Below are 22,860 nucleotides of genomic sequence, written 5' to 3'. Positions count from 1 at the left end.
TACACTAAGATGCAATGATACTATGTTCAGGTGTTTTAGGATTTGTTTTAATCGCTGGAAACAGATGTTGCCACTGCAAATGCTAACTGCCTGGCTGTCATTACTGTGCTCTTAAATTCTTAGAGAGACCAACAAAAACAAAATGTACATAAGGGCTTCTGACATTCCCAATTTGTAAGATTTAGTGTCTTAGAATGGATAAAAGCATACCATGCCTTCCTTCCATTTCCATCAGTGGTTGGTCATCTATTAGAAAGAGGACCTTTTTTTTTCATTTTAATTAAATTAAAATCCCATTACACATTGTACTACAGAAAACCTGCATTCCAAGGCTGCAACACACTCAGGAGGTGCATTTTCCATTATTCAGGCCCAATGCAAGCGTTAAAGCAAACCTATACAATAAATCACATGAAAACCTGAGAATGGTGCGCCTTCATTACAGCAATGACTACACTTTAAAAATTTAGAGAAGAAGGTCTCGAGGATACTTACTGGGTCACAAGCCTGATCGCTGATGTCAGCAATGCAAACCTTGTTCATACATTGATGAACTCGCCAAGCAACAGGAGTGCACAATTTATTTATGTACTTCAGATTCTGACCAGTCAAACAGAAGAGAAATTATACCAAGCTATGGAGCATGTTCTGGGCAGCAACAAAAAGGCTGTAATTTGTAGGTAAACTGGCTACCTGAGACTTATCCAGCCCCAATATATATCTTAAGGGTAAGGTGGATTAGAACAGAATATTTGTGAAGGACATGGTACAAAAAGCATGTTTCTTTAATTAAAAATGTGAAAATTTGATTATTCAGCTCTGAAGGAGTTTTAAAATGATGAATTCACTTTTAAATATTATTAAAAAAAAAATTACATTTTTATATATTAATTAAAAACACCAAAAATGTGTGTGTGTGGGGGGGGGGGGGGGGGGAGAAAAACAAAACACCTTTTGTACCTGACAGGAATTCTTTAATTCCCTTTTCGTTAGAATGATCAAAAAGCTGTTTTATCAATGACCATTTACAAAGAACATTGCAGAAATTCATAAATCCGTACTCTCCAATTATGTGTAGCAACAGGTATAAAGTGCAGATGACAAGTGCCTCGTATAAGGTATACTTTTAACACCACCACCCCCCCCCCTTTTTTTTTTCCGGTGTCATATAATTTTGGCTTTATGTGAGTTTTTTGGAAAAGTAAGAAAAAAAAAAAAAAATAAAGCATAATAAAATTTCAGAGGACGGCATTTCTCAAATACAAACCATAAAACCATACACCAAAAGCGGAGAAAGCAACTGTCAGTTTTTTTTTTAAAATCAGTGTAACACTGCCTGCAAATAGGATGGCACAATGCAGTTAACATATTTACAAGAACAAACCTAATAACAAAAATAAACCCAAGAACAAAAATAAAAAATAATTCCCTGTGTTCAGGGAAAAAGGAGCAGCTGTTGTGGGGGGAGGAAGGGGGATTTTAATATATAGCAAAGGACTTCTCCTAAAACGTGGTGGCTGTATTCAGATTTATGTGGTATTAAACACGAAACTGTAAAATATAAAATATTGCAGCTTACCAACATTCGCTGTGGAGGCTACATTATTGTTTCAGGCTCCCCCCCCCCCCCCCCCCGTTTTCACCTGGTGATCGGCCCAGTAAGACCTCCTGTATTAGATTGCCTCCACTCTGGATGAAGGAGCACACTAAAGAATCAGAGCCATTTCTGATTCACCCAAACTCTTTATCTTTTCTTAGATGATCAGATAGGTAACTCCATACTACTCCTTTGCAATAGGCGGGTTAACCCAGCTTTCCCTTCTTCTCTTTTCTTTCCAACCTGTCTCTTCCCATCCCCTAAAGCAGGGATATGCAAACTGTGGCCCTCCAGATGTTGCAGAACTACAAGTCCCATGAGGCATAGCAAGACTGACAGCCCCAAGCATGACACCCAGAGGCATGATGGGAATTGTAGTTTTGGAACAGCTGGAGGGCCACAGTTTGCATATCCCTGCCCTAAAGTATCCCTGGAAAAGTGGCAGGTTCTGAAAAATGACATTAGACCTTTGCAGACATTTCCCTATTGTCGAGAGATACAGATCTCTCATAGCTTACCTGGGGCTGGTGATCGCATATGGCTTGGTCCCTTTTTCCTACATTTACCCAAACCAAATAAAGAGGCCCGCCAAGTGGATGCTTGAGCATGAAGCCAGTGGATGTTCCTACAGTTCTCTTGTACATTTCCCTTACATTTTAGTGCCATTTGCTTTTTTTTTTTTTTTTTTTTAGTGGAGAAGTATTTCTTTCACCTAATGCGATGTTGTTACTGTAGCAATATGCTTTTTTTATCATGCGCCAGCACCAAATTACATTCTTTAAAAAAAAAAAAAAAAACTGAAACCAAACTCCAGCTAAGGCTAGGTTCACACTGCCATGACCTAAATATCACACAATTTGCAGTGCTACTTTGTCAGGCGACTTTAATACTACTTTGATAGTAGTAAAGAATAGAAGTTGATCAGAAGTAGTACAGGAACCTTTTCCGAAGTCAGAGCGACTTCAGTAGGGCTAATTAGGACAGCTCTCATTGACTAACATGGGATTTCACATGTCACACGACTTGGGGTCTCACAAGTCAGATCCCAAGTTGTGGCAGTGTGAACTGAGCCTGTTACCTTATAAGCAGTTACAGCAAACTGTTTTTTTTTCCCTTTTGGCTGAGAAGTTTTACATAAACAAATCAAAGCTGATCATTGCAAGTACCCTGCTAGTGTTAAATGTTAAATGGTTTGTCTCATCCCTGTAACGGATACATTCTGCTGGAGAGCTTGTTCTTTTGAAAAAACAGACTTACTACCTGGATCACCAGATGAAAATAGAAGAAAGAAAGCCTATTAAAAAAAAAAAAAATAGAATATGAATGCAGCCATCACATCGAAGAAATGGTAAGTTGCAATATAATAAACATTTGCTTTTGGGTTTAATACTGCTTTAATTAAATCCACAAGTAAAAAAAACCCAACAAAATACCAGATGCCAGAGTCCTTCTTGTAATTTTGTGTACAGAACTGACATTTTAAAGCGGTAGTATCCCGCTTTTTGTGACTTTTAACTACAGGTAAGCCTATAAAAAGGCTTACCTGTAGGTACAATTAATATATCCTAAACCGGCATGGTTTAGGAGATATTTGCACTGCATGCAGCCGCTGATGCGAGCGGCGCATGCGCTCTGAAGATCCGGCGGACCTTTAGAGTTCCTTGCCGGGAAGTGCCGGAAAATGACTCCCGCGCGCATGTGCGGGAGTGATGTCATCGCGGCTCCGGCCACTCATAGCGCCGGAGCCGCCGAACCCGGAAGAGACGCCGAGGGATCATGTCAGCTCCCACAGCGGTGTCCGGGGGTCCATGTCGGGGGTTCGTTCTAAGGCAAGTATTTCATAATGAGCTTATGCCCTTCTCTTGCAGTGTTTTTTTTTTTTTTTAGTATACTACCGCTTTAAACATCAGCTTTCCCAGCTATCCTTTGTTAGCTACAAAACCCAGTGTGTGTGTCTAGTCCAAATCAGGAGTGAAGCTGACGGTGAGAACGCTGCTCCTCTATAGATACAGTATGGTGAGAGTGGTCAACCCAGGACAGGAATCAAGATCAGGAAGCAGCATCTAAGGACGGGAAAGTTAATCTATTACAAATTTTGCTTTTGGGTTTAGATACATTTTAAATATAGGATGGTACAGAATGGGAGGTAGCTGCTGGAATTTTTTTTTGACTACAACAAAATATAAAAATGGAGAGAAACAAGGTCTGCACAGAAAAAAAGTAGGAGCTGCAACAGGGTTCTAAGGCCTCTTTCACACGGAGCAGGCCGTATTGCGATCAGCTCCGGCACTTTTTTTTTTTTTTTAACGGACATGGATGACACTTGTGTCATCCGGTCCGGATGTCCACATATCATCCCATCCGTTTGCGGATGATATACGGACATACTGTTTGTCTATGGGATTGCGGATGTCAGCGGATTTTGCGTCCTTTCCGTTTTTTAAACGGAAGAAAAATAGGGTTCTGTTCCGTTCCAAAAAACGGAACAGAACTGAAAGGACGCAAATCGGATGTCAGCGGATGGTCATGCGCTGACATCTGCAATCCCATCGACTTACATTATGTCCGTATATCACCTGCAAACGGATGGGATGATATGCGGACATACGGAACGCCCGTGTGAAAGAGGCCTAAGGCAGCATCTGCTTCCTTCTTCCTTCGCCTTAAGATACTTTAAGTGGTTAATGTGAACTTTTTATCTATAAACAAAGCATATATGAACATAGACATGTGGATCAACATGAGTACCCCAAGAAAAAAAAAACACAACCTCTGGCAAAAGCCCACTTTCCAAACACTAGTCCTGTTGGTTAATATATAAAATGTGATCCACAAATGCCTGTAATAGATAGAACCTGAATACATAGAACCTGAATACATATAAACACAACATTGAAAATGATGTATATTGTGTGGCCTCCTGAGACCGAAGAACAGACTGCATACTTTAAAGCTCTTCCATCAGATATATAAAGCTCTCTGCTAGCAATATTCAAACACGTATACAGTCAAATGTCAGCGAAAAAGGCTTTGTCACTTACACACATAGAACAGACAGGCACTTTGTTAACCCAACATAAAGACTTAATAGTATTTTGAAGCACCTGTCTGTTCATACAAGTCGAGATCAGCAGTAATATTTAGTTGTGTATATATACAAATCACTGTATTTGGTTTTGTGAAAATGTGATCCCTACTCTACAGAAAATGATAGAACAGTGCTTAATCTTACAGCCTGCCTCAGAAGAGTTTCAATAACAGCTCATACGTTGCATTGATGATACCCCAAGACAGAATGGATCTGTGATAATTTAGGTGGGCACCACGGAATAGGTGTGTTAGTTTTCCATCACGTTCTGTCCAAATGGTCATGAGGATTTTTCCAAAGGAGACAAACTCTCCTCCAATCTGTGACTGCATGCGAGCCTTCACCACATTGACTGGAAAAAACAGAAATCCCAACATGGCTCCAAGCAGTCCACCACAGATGAAATCATTGATTAGGTTAGCACTAGAGCTTTTAGCTTCTGGCAAACACTGTTTGATTGGCTTGCGGAGACCAAAAAATAAAGCATTGCTTGGTCCATTGCGGACCAGTATGGGAATTAAACCACGGTAATACTCCCTAAATCCATAGGGCCGAAGCACTTTGAAAGCCTGATAAGTATTAGTGAATCGATCGTGATGCTTGTAATCCTGCAGCAAAGTCTGAATTCTCTCAAAAGGCGTAAGAATGGCTTCTGTAGTTCCTGCAAGGATTGCTGCTACACTCCTTGTAACAATCTCAGGGGTATTTGTATGCCTTAGCAAAAGGCTGGAGAAGTCCTCATAAAGGCCAAACATCAGAGCAAGAGTTGTTGTTTTCTGCATAAGTGGGGGGAGTATTCCCCTGTACAAAGTACGGATCCCATCTCTCTCTAGTTGTCTTACAGCATCTCTGGTTCTCAGGCCATACAGCTGTTGTCTGAAGAGCACTTTCTGGATGGGAAAGGTGATTGCAATGTTTGTGAAGGCAGCAAAGTAGCCACACACATAATGCTTACTAGTTCCAATAGATAGTTTATGATGCATAAAGTCTGGTTTTGATTTTGAGAGGCTCAAATCACTTTTTCGTTTTTCATGTGCCTCTGAATCCATCACAAATAGAAGGTGCGCTTCCCGTCATGCAGGAAACATCAGGTTACCTAAAAGCAAAAAAAAAAAAAATGTAAAAAACAAATATTTAAAGGGATTCTAAAAACACAGCGTTTAATAGACATTGTCCCTTCTATTTCTGTATATGGATAAGGGCACTGTAATTACTGTATTTTAAATGAAAAAAAAAAAAAAAAAACATCCAAGTACCTTTTTCCTAAATCGCTATACAACTGTCACATGACTCAGATCTGTAGCAGCCTGTCTGCAGAGAAACATAAGTAAGGAGGAGCTTCTAGTCCTCTGCTGTTGGTCACGTGTTCCAAAAAAAAAAAAAGGGCTTTGGAATACAGAGTAAAAATATCAAACTTTTTTTTTAAATTGTCAAATATATATTTGAAACTAAATCTTTATTATTTTTTGGCAATAACATGGTGTGTATAAGATATAAAAACAATCAATATAAAGTGCTTCATAAACCATAATGTCTCGGGCTCAGCACAATCGATGGACATGAAAGAAAGTTGCAAGAGATCTAAGTGCTCACTGCAATTCAACCCTTTATTAACCGCTTGCCGACTGCGCACAGTATATTTACTGCGGCAGTCGGCCCCGGCCAGGCAGAGTGACGTAGGTCTACGTCGCTCGCCTGTCACTCCTTCCAGAGCCAATAGCGGGCGGGCGCGCGCCCGCCGAGGCGCGCGCCCGCCTCGGCTCGTTCACGGAGGAGTGCGGGAGTGTGACTGGCGGACCCGATGTCCGCCGGTCACACTACGATCGCCGCTACAGCGGGAGAAAGACAGAGCGGCTTGTGTAAACAAGCCACCTGTCAGTTCTCCCTGTGTAAAAGTGAAGATCAAACAGTTCTACTATGTAGAACTGTTGATCTTTGTTTTTTACACTAGTAGACCTGTCCCTGCACAGTTAGAATCACGCCCCTAGGACACACTTAACCCCTCCCTGTCCAATACTGTTAACCCCTTCCCTGCCAGTGTCATTTTTGCAGTAACAGTGCATATATATAGCACTGATTACTGCAGTAATGTCACTGGTACCCCCAAAAGTGTCAAAAATGTCAGTCAAGGGTCCGATCTGTCCGCCGCAATGTCGCAGTACCGCAAAAAAAAAAAAAATCGCAGATCGCCGCCATTACTCGTTAAAAAAAAAAACACCAAAAATGACAAAAATCTTTCCCTTTGTTAGTAAACGCGATAACTTTTGCGCAAACCAATCAAAATACGCTTTTTGCGATTTTTTTTCCAAACATAGGTAGCGTAAAACAAATTGGCCGAAAATTTTAAAAAATTTTGATTTTTACATTTTTTTTTGGGGGAATTTCATATAAAAAAAAGTGAAAAATATTTGTTTTTGCAAAAATTACGCTCTTTTTTTGTTTATAGCGCGTGATCAAAAAATCGCACAGGTGATCAAATACCACCAAAAGAAAGCTCTGTTTGTGGGAAAAAAAGGACGTGAAATTCGTTTAGGTACAGCGTCGCACGACCGCGCGATTGTCCGTTAAAGTCACGCAGTAAAAAATCGCAAAATAACCCCTGGTCTTTTAGCAGGAAAATCCTCCGGTGGTAAAGTGGTTAAAGTTTAAAAATGTCACTCACATAATGGGGCACAATCGGGCTTGTGCAGACCATACAGGCAATAATGTATACGAGGAGGAGCCGTGCTGTGAAATCGCCGCTCGTCCGTCGGAGTCTCCACCCCCTATACGCGTGGCGTCATACGCTTGCGCGTCACGACCTCGTCAGTAGGGGTCATCTACGTCAGTAGGGGTCGACTGACGAAGTCGTGACGCGCAAGCCACTTTATGCTTTATGAAGCACTTTATATTGATTGTTTTTATATAGCTCTGTTTTATATAGCTCTGTACTTTTATATCTTATACATTTCAGCACTTCTTTCAGTCAGGCAGTTTTTGGTATAGCTGCTGTATATTATTTACGATTTACACAGATTATTGTTAATTTGCACGTTTCACACCATTTTTGAACCGTGTGAATGCACGGTGTCACTTTATATTCAAATTAGCACTCTATTTATTTCGTTTTTAATTGCGCTAATTTTATCACTTTGCACAATAACATGATGTGGGCAGATTTCTGCCAGTCACAGGCTGTGTCACCCTCCTCCAGTTGGTGTCTTAGAATGAAGCCTCCCATCAATCTACATGCAATATCCCGCCCACATTGTGTTTAGCTGGTTAGTGGTCATGGAGAAGGAGGGAAGTGGGCTGTCATTTACCACTGTGTATTAGAGCTGCACAATTCTGGATAAAATGAGAATCACAATTTTATGGATTAGAATAAAGATCACAATTCTCTCACAATGCTCTGTGTAACATCTTTCACATTACAGTTTTTTATTTTTTAATGTATTGAAAGACCACTGCCCAAATACAGTGTGACTTAAAATATTGCAACGACCGCCATTTTACTCTCTAGGGTCTCTGCTAAACAATGTATATAATATTTGGGGGTTCCAAGTAATTTTCTAGCAAAAAAAAAAAAAAATACTGATTTTAACTTGTAAGCAACAAGTGCCAGAAAAATGCTTAGGCCCCTTTCACATAGGGGAGTCCGTCGGCGGACTCCATTTTTCTCAGCGGGGGATCGATCCGCCGATCCCCCACTGAGCAGGCGGATGGCTGCTCTGTCTCTGCGCTGTGTGCGGAGACAGAGCTGTCAGGTTCCCGCTGTTCTCTATGGGGGAATCGGATTGGAACGGACCGCCTGTCCGTTCTCATCCGATCGACGGATGGAAAATAGGGTTTCCATCCGTCCAGATTTGACGGATCGGATGTCAGCGGACATGTCTCCGCTGACATCGGATGCCCCATAGAGATGCATGGGGCATCCGTTCAGATCCACCTGAAAAACAGACAGGCGGATCTAAACGGTCCGCCTGTGTGAAAAGGGCCTTAATCTTTAAATGGTTAAACTGATCTCATTTTCAGACCAAAGTTCATCCCTTCTAAAAAGAACCAAAAAATACAATGTTTCTTAAAATATCTCAGCAAAATTGTGATAAACTTTGCCGGTGTCCTGCCGAATAATGCCTCGTCAGATAATGGATAATGCATCAGACGGACTGCGCCTGCGCAGTACGTATCATCACTCCAGCTGATATCTCAATCAGCTGGCATGACGATGACACTGCGCATGCGCAGTTTCTTTGAGACATTATCCGTCAAGAGACAAACCGTGGAGAGTGCAGAATCTAAAATGTCAAGATTCTGCTTCGCTCTCTGCACAAGCGCGCTACGGAAAACTATTCTTATTAGGGGGATTATTCTTTTTTGGGAAATTGTGGGAATATTGTCGTGAGTACATGTACACACAGCCCAGAGGGGGATAAATCAAAGTATTTCGGGACATCGGATGTAAGGACATCTGTATCAGTCCTTGGGACAGCAGATCCTCCCTGGGAGGAAGCTTCCAAGGAACGTCTGAGATTAGCAAAACCAGATCGGCGTACTAAGCCCGACAAGGCCAGTCAGGAGCCACTAAGATGCTTGGAATCCCTTCTGCCTCGACCTGACGTAAAAGACTTGGCAGAATTTAGAGAGGAGGGAAGGCGTAAATTAGTTGATACTGATCCTAGGGGGCCACCAGAGAATCTCTTAATTGAGTCACAAACCTCTGCACCTTTCTATCGAGCCAAGGCCAACAGATCCACCTCGGGGGTGTCCCACCGGAGACACAGCTGATGAAAAACACCTCCGGATGAATGGACCACTCCCCTTGGTTTAACGCCTGCCGACTAAGGTAATTTCACCCCGGGAATGTGCACAGCGGAGAGGGCTGGAACAAACCGTTCCACCCACCTTAGAATGCCGGCTACCTCCAGAGCCGCAAGGATACATCTTGTGCCCCTTTGTTGATTGACATAAGCCACGGCCATGGCATAGTCCTATTAAATGCGCACTGGACAACCCTGAAGACAATCCGTCCAATGATCCAGACCCAGTCTGATCGCTCTGAGTGCAAAGACATTGATCGGCAGTCTGGAGTCTCTTCCAGCATCCAGATCCCCTGAGCAGAATGCTATCAGAGGACACCTCCCCAGCTGCGGGCCACAGCCTCTGCCTTCTGGATCCTTAAAGGCAAAGGACTCAACAGGAATCATGGTTGCCTTGTTTAATCTGGAAACTGGAGGGTCCACCACCAGTGGCACAGTCCACTTCTTAAGAAGGTACTCCTCATAGGGGTAGCGCCTAGTAAAGCGCATGGGAACCCCACTGGGGGGGCGCTTAAGAGACACTTTGGTCGTCCCAACTCTTTAGCGACAATTCTGTCAAAATAGATAGGGAAAAGAAGAACCTTTGCCGCTCTGGATGGCTTGAGAGTGCCAAAGGGCACCTGCGCCTCTGTCGCAGCTTCAGCTGTGTCCTCCATCTTTAGGGTCTCACGCACAGATGCAATCAGTGCATCCACTAGCACCTTTTCATGCACGATTGCAGATGTGGAGGAATCATCCTCACTATCAGAGGATTCCAGGCATGTGGTTGCAGACCCAGCAGAGTGACCCACGTACACGGCTGCTGAATCAGATTCAGGATCTGATGAGACAGAGGAGGCAGGGGAAGGCGGGGAGCGCTTTTTGCTCCAAGAAACTGCGCATACGCAGTCATCATCATGCAGTTCGCCGGATGCAATTTTCGACGGGACGCATTATTAGTTAGAAAACACTGCGTGCCTTTTTTTTTTTTTTACAGCTCTGAGCAGAGAACGGCTCTGCACTTGTTTAACATGAGTTGTAGAAATGCCAGATCAAGATTGTGAGGGGGATTGAATTGAGATCGCGATTCTGTAACAATTAATTGTGCAGCTCTACTGTGTATACGCCCACATGTGTGACTCTATAGTCACATGGGCTGCTCAAATGGGATAGGGAGGAAATGCTCAGCATAGGAATTCACTAAAAACCGAGCAAGTGCAGCATTGCCACAACAGCTGCAAAATCCCTAGCTGAATTGGGGACTTGGACAGAAGTTGGAGATACAGAACAGCAGGATCAACCAGTTTTTTTTTTAAAGAAAACAGAAAACAAATCTCTAATGTATGAACCGCATGTAATACAAAATGTGATTTTGTATTTTTTTACGATGAGGATTTAGTGACACTTTAAGGTCTCCAATAAAATAAAACTGATCTTGTATAAAAATTAGGAGCTACTTTAGGCTCCATTCACACCTGAGCATATAATTTTCAGGCTTTTTTCAGGCAGGCATTGACATCTAACAAAAACGCTTGTAATCTGCCAAAGAAGAAGCTCATGTACTTTTCAGCTTCAGGAGACAAACGCTCAGTTGTGAACAGGGGACATTGAAATTAATGGGATTTTGCTTCTTGGGCATTTTGAGACTTCAGAGATGAGCGTTTTAGGAGCTGAAATACGCTCAGGTGTGAACAGGGCCTAAGGCTGGCCATACACTATACAATTTTCTTGTTAAACTTTCCTTTAGATTTACCAAAACCATGTAATATAGGGTCAAACCTAAACACTTTCAATTTGTATGCAGTCAGGCAGGCCCTTGCACTACACAGTTTAAGGTAAATCTAAAGGAAATTGAATAAGAAAATTGTATAGTGTATGGCCAGCCTAAGTCACTGTAAATATCTAACAATTTGTCTTCCCAAACCTGCAATGGAGAAACAGCTATCCAGTACCAGGCAACCTTAAAACAATGTGCCTGTACAAGCCTCTCTAAAACTTGTGGACAAGACACTGCAATCCCCCTTAAAACAGAGCAGGCAAGACTCGTCGCATATTGGGAGCTACTCTACTTTCTGATTAATACCAGCTTCCCTGTACCATAGAAGAATGGCAAAGAACAAACGTTCGCATTTCTGCACTTCTACAAGACAATGGGAGGCATGCGACACTGCAAATTCTCAATATTCTAGGTTTTAATATACACAATTTGGAGTATATAGTTCTTACGGTAGTAAGCAATCTTAGTAGGGCACTTTAAAGTGAAGAAGTCATGACTGCAAGTTTGCCGTTTTCAAATGTGTCATGAGGAAACTTTGTAAAGAGCAATAAAAGATAACACGCGAAAAAGCAAACAAATTACATTAGAACAAGGTAAAGCATGCCAAATCTAAGCCTGGACATCTGCCATAGAAGTCAGCAGTCATCACTGGATTCATCGGTTAATAAATGTTTAGCTTACAGTTTTGAATCAGATTAGGCAAAAGGATGTCACTCAAATGCACATTTTACAGTCTATCTACTACTAAAAAGTACAAGGGTCTTTGTGCCCATCATTTATGGTGGTGTTATGTTTTTTGGACAAGGAAAACAAAATTGGTTTGCTCATTAGCCACTGTAAAAGTCAGACTTCACAAGAAATGGTGTTTACTCCTCCCTGTTGTCTTTTGCTTAATGACCTCTACCCATCATCTTTGAAACAGGGGGAGGTGTTCCATAGTTCAAGGGAGGGCTGATTAGACTCCTTAAAGTGTAACTCCACTTTTGTGGGGGAAAAATAAAAAATAGGCAAATATAGCTTATACAATTGCGACTCAAATCATATTGTAATTAACTTTCCTTTTCAATACGCAGTAATGGTCTGTAAAATGCAATGCAATATGGCTACCTGGAGGCTTTCTGTACACAGATGGTGTACAGAACACCCACTGAAAATGCAATTTCCTGCTTGAATGATTGGCTTACTGATTTTCCCAGAAATTTGCACCAAAATACCATTTTGAGCTCCCCCTGCAATAAAAATGGTTTTGGTGAATACCCCCAAAGGGAAATTGCATCTAAAAAGGGATGCAGACCCTGCAATTTTCCTCATTAAATCCTTGCAGGTGCAGCAGCGGATTGATAATTTTAAAACCACTCTCATACAGATTCACTTTGCACATGAACAAAGACAAACAAACCACTATTTATTCAGAATAACAAAGTTTGTAAAAAAAAAAAAACCCACACCTTCTGGATGTTCCATGTACATTGCAGGGATATCTCAACAAAAAAGTGGAGTTACAAAAGGATTTGTAGATCTACAGAAGGTAAATTGCGTGAATATACACTACCGTTCAAAAGTTTGGGGTCACCCAGACAATTTCATGTTTTCCATGAAAACTTACACTTTTTTTTCATCAAAATGAGTTGCAAAATTTATAGAAAATATAGTGAAGACATTGAGGTTAGAAATAATGATTTTATTTGAAATAATAATTTTTTCCTTCAAACTTTGCTTTCATCAAAGAATTCTCCATTTACAGCAAATACAGCCTAGCAGACCTTTGGCATTCTAGCGGTCAATTTAAAAAGGTAATCTGAAGAAATTTCTCCCCACGCTTCCTGAAGCACCTCCCACAATTTGGATTGGCTTGATGGGCACTTCTTACAAGAAATACAGTCAAGCTGCTCCCACAACAGCTCAATAGGGTTGAGATTGGTGACTGCCCTTCCCTGGCCACTCCATTACAGGCAGAATACCAGCTGACTGCTTCTTCCCTAAATAGTTCTTGCATAGTTTGGAGGTGTGCTTTGGGTCATTGTCCTGTTGTAGGAGGAAATTGGCTCCAATCAAGCACTGTCCACAGGGTATGGCATGGCTTGCAAAATGGAGTGATAGCTTTCCTTATTCAAAATCCCTTTTACCTTCTACAAATCTCCCACTTTACCAGCACCAAAGCAGCCCCAGACCATCACATTACCTCCACCATGCTTGACAGATGGTGGCAGGCACTTCTCCAGCATCTGTTCACTTGTTCTGCATCTCACAAATGGTCTTCTGTGTGATCCTAACACCTCAAACTTAGATTTGTCTGTCCATAACACTTTTCCAATCTTCCTCTGTCCAATGTCTGTTCTTTTGCCCATCTTAATCTTTTCCTTTTATTGGCCAGTCTCAGATATGGCTTTTTCTTTGCCACTCTGCCTAGAAGGCCAGCATCCCAGAGTCGCCTCTTCACTGTGGACATTGGGACTGGCATTTTGTGGGTACCATTTAATTAAGTTGCCAGTTGAGGACCTCTAAGGCATCTATTTCTCAAACTGGAGACTCTAATGTACTTTTCCTCTTGCTTTTTTTTTTTTTTTTTTTTTTTTTTTAACAACAAGGAGTGCTTTATTGAGAGAAAATGTAAAAATACAAAAGCATGAAGTAAATAAAAGCCATCACATTACAGGTGTCAAGAGCATTACAGCATAGTGTACAGTATCACACAGCAATCAACCAGTTAGAATTAGAGGGTTAGTAAACAACTAAAATAGAATAATCAACAGCTAAACCATAGCAATTGTATGCCAGGGGGAAGGAAGGAGGGGGGAGAGAAGAGGGGGGGGGCCTTTTCCTCTTGCTTAGTTGTTCACCAGGGCCTCCCACTTCTCCTTCTATTCTGGTTAGAGCCCATTTGTGCTGTTCTCTGAAGGGAGTAGTACACACCCCGTTGTAGAAAATCTTCAGTGTCTTGGCAATTTCTCGCATGGAATAGCCTTAATTTCTCAGAAGAATAGACTGTAGAGTTTCATAAGAAAGTTCTCTTTTTCTGGCCATTTTGAGAGTATAAGCGAACCCACAAAATGCTGATGCTCCAGATACTCAACTAGCTCAAAGGAAGGCCAGTTTTATTCTAATCAGCACAACAGTTTTCAGCTGTGCTAACATAATTGCACAAGGGTTTTGTAATCATCAATTAGCCTTTTAACATGATTAGCTAACACAATGTACCATTAGAACACAGGAGTGATGGTTGCTGGAAATGGGTCTCTGTACACCAATGTAGATATTCCATTAAAAAATCAGCCGTTTCCAGCAAGAATAGTCATTTACCACGTTAACAATATCTAGACTGTATTTCTGATTATTTAATGTTATCTTTATTGAAAAAAAAACCAAACAGTGCTTTTCTTTCAAAAATAAGGAGATTTTTAAGTGACCCCAAACTTTTGAACGCTAGTGTACTTCAAAAGCAAAGTCATTTTTACATATTTCATCTGCACATAACTAGATACATGTAGAAGAGGCCTCATGAACATTGGACATTTTTAAACATGGCTGTTAGGGGCACCGGGCAGTTTTTTTTCCCTGCCTCGAGTGACGGTTCACACTTGTGCGGTTTGCGAGATCGCATGTAATTCAGAGCGCACTGCTCCTTCATTACATGCGATCTCATGTGCAGATGCGAGTTCAGCCATACACTTTGTATGGCTGAATTCGCAGCACATCCGCAGCAAACTCGCACATGAGGCTTTTTTTTGAGCCGCATTAGAATCGGATCGCACAGTGGTTCACACTTGTGCGATCCGATTCTGTGCGAACTTGCAGATCGCACTGCGATATGTGATCGCAACTGGGGGTGTCGTTAACTTTTAATTGACACCCCCTGCGTATCGCATATGGCAGTGTGAACTGCCATATGTGCGGATGCGATGCGGGAACACGCTGCATATTCGCAGCGTTCCCGCATCGCACAAGTGTGAACCGGCACTAAATGCCCTGCATGTTGGCCTATGTGTCAATGCACACATTAGGTACTTGGAGGAATTAAGAGGCAGGTTTAGGTACAGAAACAAAAACTCCCAATGTATCCAGAAGCAGCAGCATTTTGACAGAAAAACACTGTTGCGTGTAATGTAAAAACATAACACATGTTTAGCGCTTGAGCGTTAATTCGTTTCAATGGTTAAGAATAAATGATTATTCTGCCCAATAAAATGAAGTAATGCCCAAGCGTTGCCACGCCTGAATGAGTTACATCCATTTACAAGCGTTTTTTCTGCCAAAACTCTGCTGTCAGGAGGAAAGGCGTCTAGGAAAGATGGCAGTTTGTGTGAAGATTCTTAACACTTAAGTCATTTTTTTTTTTTCTTTAAATCAACAAACCTGGAGTTGGGTTTAAAAACTGAACCTCAGGGTAAAGAAAAAATGCTCCCTTTGCAATAGAGTTTCCCTGCAATGCAAGGGTTAAATGCTCGTTTATGCTTGGGGTACCAGCAAAAATGACTTTTACTTACCTAATTAATCCCTTGCTTTCTTGACAGCTGGCGCACTCCTCTTCTCCCCAACGTACCTGCTTGTGGGCGCTCACTCATCATTCTCATAGGCCCTTAAGCATACCATTTGAAGCTTCCATGGCCAATCCCCTTCTGAACAAGCTAGCTGTTTGGCTAGTAAACTGATCAACTGGGTAAGGATTGAGTCACTGACCTGGAAGAAGTGACATTAAAGTCAGACATTCTTATTTGCATACTTACTGATGAAACATGACAGCCAAAAAGCGAGCATTTTCAGAATAAGTAGTGATAGCAACCTCCTTTTCCCCCTTAACAGAAAAGGCTTCCTGTATAGAAGCAGAATGTTCATTCATAATGTGTAGAAAGGATTAACCCAAAGCCATTTAGAAGAATAGCAAGGAATACTCTATTAGAACAATCTGGATAAAGAAATCCTTACCCAGTCAAAAGACCCTGCAAAACAGAATAATCCGGTTTGCTTCTATATGACCAGCAGGACACAGGTAATCTCTCTGCCTGATAGAGAGTTATATAATGCAGACAGATGAAGTCGGGTCTGTTAGCAGTACGTAAAATATTTGTATAATTAGGTAAACAAAATTCTATCCTAGATCTTGGAAAACGTGTCCTTTGGATACAAGTCAAACAAAGCATATAAAAAAGGTCAATGACAAACATTGAACAAAGCCACCAAATTCTACTCCATACTAGGGATGCACCGAATATTCGGCGGCCGAACATTATTCGGCCGAAAATAGAGAAAATGGCACTTTCGGTGCTAAGGGTATGCTAAGGGACATGCTGATGAGCATATTTTATGTTAAGGGGCACTCTGATGAGCATATTTTATGTTAAAAAATGCGAAACACCGCGTTCGGTATTCGGCCAAGCATTTCATTATTATTCGGCTTCGGCCAAGAATTTCATTTCGGTGCATCCCTACTCCATACTATAAATATTATTCTTCTACATTACAGCCAGCATCACATATTTTACAAAGAAAATGGAGCTGTGACAATATTAGTATAAGAGCCCATTCACACTAGCGCGACTTGTGAGGCAACTTGTGTTGCCCCAGGTCGCTTGACATAACAAAAGCAATGTTAATCAATCGGTGCCGTCTTAATTGGCACTACTGAAGTTGCTCCGACTTCAGAAAAGGGTCCTGTACTACTTTGAGGCGACCAGTGATCCGACTGTCCCATATACTTCAATGGGAGTTGCCTCCTTATCTTAATTGACACGACTTGTTATCAGACTTTCCAGGAAGAAGAAAGATTAGCCAGGCATTCCCCACAGACAAAGTCGCCTGTCTCTTCAAAGTAGTGCACAAGTCTCTAAACAAGTCTCTAAACAAGTCTCTAAACAAGTCTCTAAACAAGTCTCTAAACAAGTCTCTAAACAAGTCTCTAAACAAGTCTCTAAACAAGTCTCTAAACAAGTCTCTAAACAAGTCTCTAAACAAGTCTCTAAACAAGTCTCTAAACAAGTCTCTAAACAAGTCTCTAAACAAGTCTCTAAACAAGTCTCTAAACAAGTCTCTAAACAAGTCTCTAAACAAGTCTCTTCAAGTCACGGGGCGACTTTCTGGTAGTGGTAGTGTGAACCAGCACTGATACTTGTATTGTTTTTCATATTGTGAAATCAAGATCGGTTACCAGGAATTTATATAGAAAACTTTAGCTACAACCCTGTGAAAAAAAAGTTAGACCTCATAGAAAAACATTGACTTTTTCTCTGTTTCAATGTTTTTATTGAAGCATTTCACAAGAAAGAATACAAAACGATATATGACAAAGAAGGCATATCTCCCGCAATAAAAAATACATACTGAATAGGTAAATGGCAACATGTTTAACACTTGCCGACCTCCCGTCGCAGTTTTACTGCGGCAGGTTGGCTTGGCTGCGCAAAACAACGTAGCTTTAAGTCGGTCAAGCGCGTGGTGCTGGAGGGCAAACGCGTGCCACCAGCAGCATGCTCCCACTCCCACTAGAAGGTGGAGATGCCGATCCATGGGTGTGGCTGGAGAATGAGGGGCGTGATTTATGTTGAAGTAGTCGAGTTCAAATTTAACATGTACAGGCCTACCCACCCACATTCACTGCAATTCTCAAAGGTTTATGGGAAATGTGGCTCCTTTTCCTGCAGAATGATGGGCCTCAGTTAGCAATATGGGAGGACAACCAATTTTCCACCATAAGGAAAACAGTTAGAACAAAACAAATATCTGAACAGGAGAAAAATAAATCAAAAACTTGGCCCAGCAGCTAAGGTAGTCAACACGAAGTAACATATACTAGAGTAAAGGCCTAAGCCTAGCATACTAAACCTAAAAAGGAAGGGAGGCTTGGATAGCAAGGTATGCACAGAAGAAAGATCAATCAATCTTCAGGGCCTGAAATATGAGGAGTCATTACAGCTCACACTCCTAGGCGTTTCAAGGGATTGATAGCCACACTATCATGTGTGGCTATAAAGCTCCTTGACCAATGATAAAAATCTGTAATGCTAGGAATCATAAAATCTAGCCTTTTAAAGGGGTTGAATCTTCTGTGGAGGTACCAAGCTTTGGTTATAGATCTGGGAGGAAGTATCAATGGACTACAAATATGGTCACGCATTGGCATCTAGGAGTACCCAAAATATGGGTGTACCATAAAACATGGTCAAAAAGGTGGCCTTAGTCTTTAACATTTTCCAGTGTTTCAATCTTCAGTAAGTGGCCGTATAAACAAACTGTCTAAGAATTACTGAACCCCTCAATTGAAGATAAAGTAAAGACAGCCATACATGGATCAAAATTTGGCCAGTTCTGCAGGGACTGTCTGACATTTGATCCACGAATGGGAACTGCGGTTGTACAGAAGCCGATCTGTAGAACCGCACGGTCAGATTTTGCAGGCTATAGCCAGCAATGCTGATTAGTGTATTCTAAACAGAGTTTAGTGTATTCTGGCAGTAGGACTGTGTGGATGGGGGAATGATGCCAGTTTTTTCCGTTCAACCCACTGGTTGAAGAAAAAAAAAAAAAAAAACCTGGCTCATCTATAGGATGTCTAAGTACACCACCGGTCTAAGCGAATATTTTCTTCTTTAGCAAAACTTGCTTTTTGCATAACTGCTAACCAGCATTGGACATTGAACTGGTACATTTTTATAACCAATCCTCCATGCAAAATTCCTTCATTTGCAAAAGGTTTTGGGGGGGGGGGGGGAAATTATAGGTGAACGTACGATCTGAGCAGAAGTGGGAGCTGGTACCTGTCAAAACTAGGTAACCACTCCTCCCTAAAAAAAAATGATGTTCCAAATAAGGGGGGGGTGGGTAGGGGGACTGGTTCAGTGGGTTAAGCATGTGGAAGAGGAAATTCTCCTTCTGAGTGAAGTTCCTCTTTATAAAGAAAGAAGGATCCAGGATCATTTAAGGTCACATGTCCTGCCTGACTCATAACTATGATAAATTATTTATTAGCCTGTACACTGTTAACACAGACAGACTTGTATTAAAAATGGCTACATGGGGAAGCATATATGCGTAAGCTTATTCAGTAAGGCATTGCAAGGAGTAATAATTTGCAAATCGCAGCAATCCCATTTTTGTTGGCAGATTTGGGTCCTCTGAGCTACTGCACTTTGCCATTGCACACCTTACTGAACATTAACCCTTTCATGCCCGGTGGTCGTGTAAAGCTTAGCTGCCCAAGCCAAATTTGGCAGCATCCATATTTCTTAAGAACATGGAAGGCTTAATTTTCATAGACAAAAACATGAAATAATGTTCAGCAACTCCCTAAAGAATTGAATTCCTTCCATAGTATAGATGCTAGGAGTGTGGTCCCATTCAAGTCTATGAGGTATTACTGTGCACGTGCAGCCAGTGCTGTAAATATCGGCACCAAGGATGAACACTGGCGGAGGCTATCCCTGTAATGGACAGGCAAGTATGCACCTTGGTGATGGGATTCTAGCATTGGGAAGGTAAGCTGAGGACTAGGTTTTTTTAGTTTTTTTTTTTTTTTTAAAGTGAACCTGTACTTTAAAGAAGAACTCCAAAAATAGAAAGAACTGCAGGAGGTAAGTAAAATTCAACACAGGAGACGTCTACAGAGCTGACTATTTTAAATTCTCCAATGCACTGGGATCAGAAGCTTCCCGCACCTGTGGTCACATTTTTAAAACAGCGTGGCTGTGCTGAATGCCTGCAGGAGCTCAGCATTGCATTGTGTGAAAAGACCTGAGTAATGTTGAGCATTGGCGAGTAAAGGTGTGCAGGCATATAGAAAAGTAAAATTCTTCTTCATTGCGAGTATTGTAATATACTCACTAGACTCAAATGGAAAAAAATGTTCTATTTTACAGCTCTGTACTCAACTGTGTGCTAGGTCTCATGAACAACAATTCATCTCATTTCAGATCAGCATTTTTTTTTTTACTCCCATGTACAACAGGTCCTAGTGTCAGTTAGTGACCGTCACAGCAAGGGTGTTAGCGGCAGATTTACCACCACCCTCCCTTTTAAGTCGTTGATCACTGCCATCACAGTATAGAGCAGGGGTCTTCAAACTATAGCCCTCCAGTTGTTCAGGTACTACAATTCCAAACATTCCTAGTCATGTCTGAATGTCAGAGATTTACAATGCCTCATGGGATGTGTAGCTCCGCAACAGCTAGAGGGCCGTAGTTTGAGGATCCCGGCTATAGAGTCTAAAGCTGCGTAAATTCCAGTATTTATACACACCATAGTTTGTAGATGCTATAACTTTCACACAAACCAATTAATTTACACTTTACCGTGTTTCCCCGAAAATAAGATCGGGTCTTATATTTATTTTGGCTACAAAAAACAGAATAGGGCTTATTTTCAGGGGATGTCTTATTTATTTATGGTATGTAAAAAGACGATCTTAAAGGGATTGTAACTCTAAAATAAATAAATATCCTGATCCTTTAAAGCATGGTAGACCGCACAGTGCTTGTGTTGTGTCATTTAGCCCTCTTTATGTTCTAAAAAATCTGGAAAAAAATAATAAAAATGTTAAAAAAAATAAGTTCTCTCCTATGACATTCTGTAATCCCAAAAATAAACCTTGGATAAAGTAATTGTAAAAATATGTAATCGATTTTGTAAAAAGATTATGTAATGTGCAGTGTGTCTCCTTTTGTAACTTTATTGTGGAAAATACCTTATTTACAGCGCTGCTGGGCACTCCAGAGCTCTACTTTCCCTCTCCGAATACTGCAGAAGGAGGGGCTGAGATCAAGGATTTTACTAGGGCTTATTTTCGGGATAGGGCTTATTTTCAGGGAAACAGGGTATTGGGATTTTTATTTATTTTTTTAAACAATGATGTAGCAGAATACATTTTGGCCTAAATGCATGAAGAAATTCGATTTTTTGATTGGATAGGTGGATAGGTGAAAAAATGATTTGGGTACAGTGTTGCAGGACTGTGCAATTGCCAGTTAAAATAGCATCAAATGATCTGGTCATGAAGGGAGTAAAACATTCCAGAGAGCAAGTGGTTAAAGAATAATTCTAGCATGGTATAATTAAAAAAATAAAATAAATCGTTGATCGCCACCATTACTAGTCAAAAAATAAATTAAAATGGCATAAATCTTTCCCCTAGTTTGTAGACACGATAACTTTTGCACAAACCAGGGATGGGATTGAGATTTTTTTTTTTTTTTACTAAAAACATGTAGCAATGTAAAAATTGGCCTAAAATGAAGAAAAAAATGGGATTAATTTTTTTTTTTTTGGGAATGTCATATAGCAGAAAGTGAAATGTTTTTTTTTCAGAATGGTCACTATTTTTTTGTTTAAAGAGCAAGCAAAATCGCACAGGTGATCAAATACCACCAAAAGAAAGCTATTTGTGGGAAAAAATAACACATTTTATTTGTGTACAGTGTTGCAGGACCACACTCTTGTCCGTTAAAGTAACAGTGCCGAATCGTGAAAAAAATGGCCTAGTCATTAAGGGGGAAAGTCTCCTGGTTCAGAAGTGGTTAGGGGAGTCCCAGCCACTAAAAAAAAAAAAAAAAAAAAAAAAAAATACAAATAAAAGCACCAAAAACCTTTTGGGAGGAAGTGGGAGGAGGAGAAGTGCTCAGCTATGGGCCCCTGCTGTTTGCTCCCTCACACCTGGTGAATGTAGAGTAAGGCGCAGATGGAGATCGGTGTACACTTCCTGTCCCTCGTGGGTGAGATACCTTTTTACCCCAGCAAGCCAAGCTAGGTACTGCACAGACCCCCAGCTCCCCTATCACGTGTGCAGCCAAGGACTGGAAGCCTTCTGCCCAGCCGCACTGGCCCCAGCACTGTGATTGGGTCAACTTGCATGCACTAGCCATATAGGTCTTATGTGTTTATATATTTGTCCCCATAATAATGGCACTGTGTTATTTTTAGCTCACATGTTGCAAGAGATTACTGATTTAAAACTACTGTTTAACCTACACACAAGATAAGGTCTTTACCAAATGAATGACAGTCATGTGAAAGTGGAATAAGAAACCACATTCCAAGGTAAATTTGAAGACATAGACCTAATCCAAGTATAAGTAGTTCACTTAGTCTGTATTGTTGTGAAAACAGTCCACACTCCACAATATAATGAAAAGAACATGTGTTCTATACGTGTACAAAGTTCACAGTGCCTATAAAGCCACAACAGTTCTGTTTAGGAAGGAATCTTGTAAGATCCAAGAGAAAATAATGACAAATTTGCAGTTTGAAGAACTGTACAGTACATTATCACAAAGTACACTTGACACACACAAGAACCCGACACAAGACTGATTGTGAAATGAGAAAAAAAAAAGCTGACATGCCTAAATATACCGGGCTGTTAAAACTAACAGTCTGCACTTTGACTCCGATAAAAACTGTACTCAGACAAAATAGCAAGACATACAGGCTCATCATGCAGAGTTAACTTGTTAATCGGTTTATTTCATATTTGCGTTAGCACTTGGATTTTCTCACTCCACAGCAAACAACGGTGCTCCAGGTGGAAACAGGACCAATTTTATATTTTCACAGTTTAATGGGGGGTTCTATTTGTTGTTTAAAACTTAACTTTTACTTAGTAATGAGCCACAAACCCAGAACAAGCAAGCAGTTAGCA

General features: G+C 41.0%; 1 protein-coding gene across 1 annotated transcript; it reads right to left on the bottom strand.

Moving 5' to 3' along the window:
• Nucleotides 1-4,833: 4,833 nt before the first annotated feature.
• On the bottom strand, nucleotides 4,834-5,764 carry LOC309544449 (mitochondrial nicotinamide adenine dinucleotide transporter SLC25A51-like). Its single transcript, XM_082243363.1, has one exon. It carries the CDS (start codon nucleotides 5,732-5,734, stop codon nucleotides 4,838-4,840), a length of 897 nt encoding a protein of 298 aa, XP_082099489.1. The 5' UTR covers nucleotides 5,735-5,764; the 3' UTR covers nucleotides 4,834-4,837.
• Between the last annotated feature and the right edge of the window lie 17,096 nt (nucleotides 5,765-22,860).

The sequence above is a fragment of the Pelophylax lessonae genome, assembly GCF_965119305.1.
Source record: "Pelophylax lessonae genome assembly, chromosome: 1".
In the NCBI taxonomy this organism is placed as follows: Eukaryota; Metazoa; Chordata; class Amphibia; order Anura; family Ranidae; genus Pelophylax; species Pelophylax lessonae.
The sequence above is the reverse complement of the archived record's forward strand: the minus strand, read 5'-3'. Positions and strand labels throughout refer to the sequence as shown.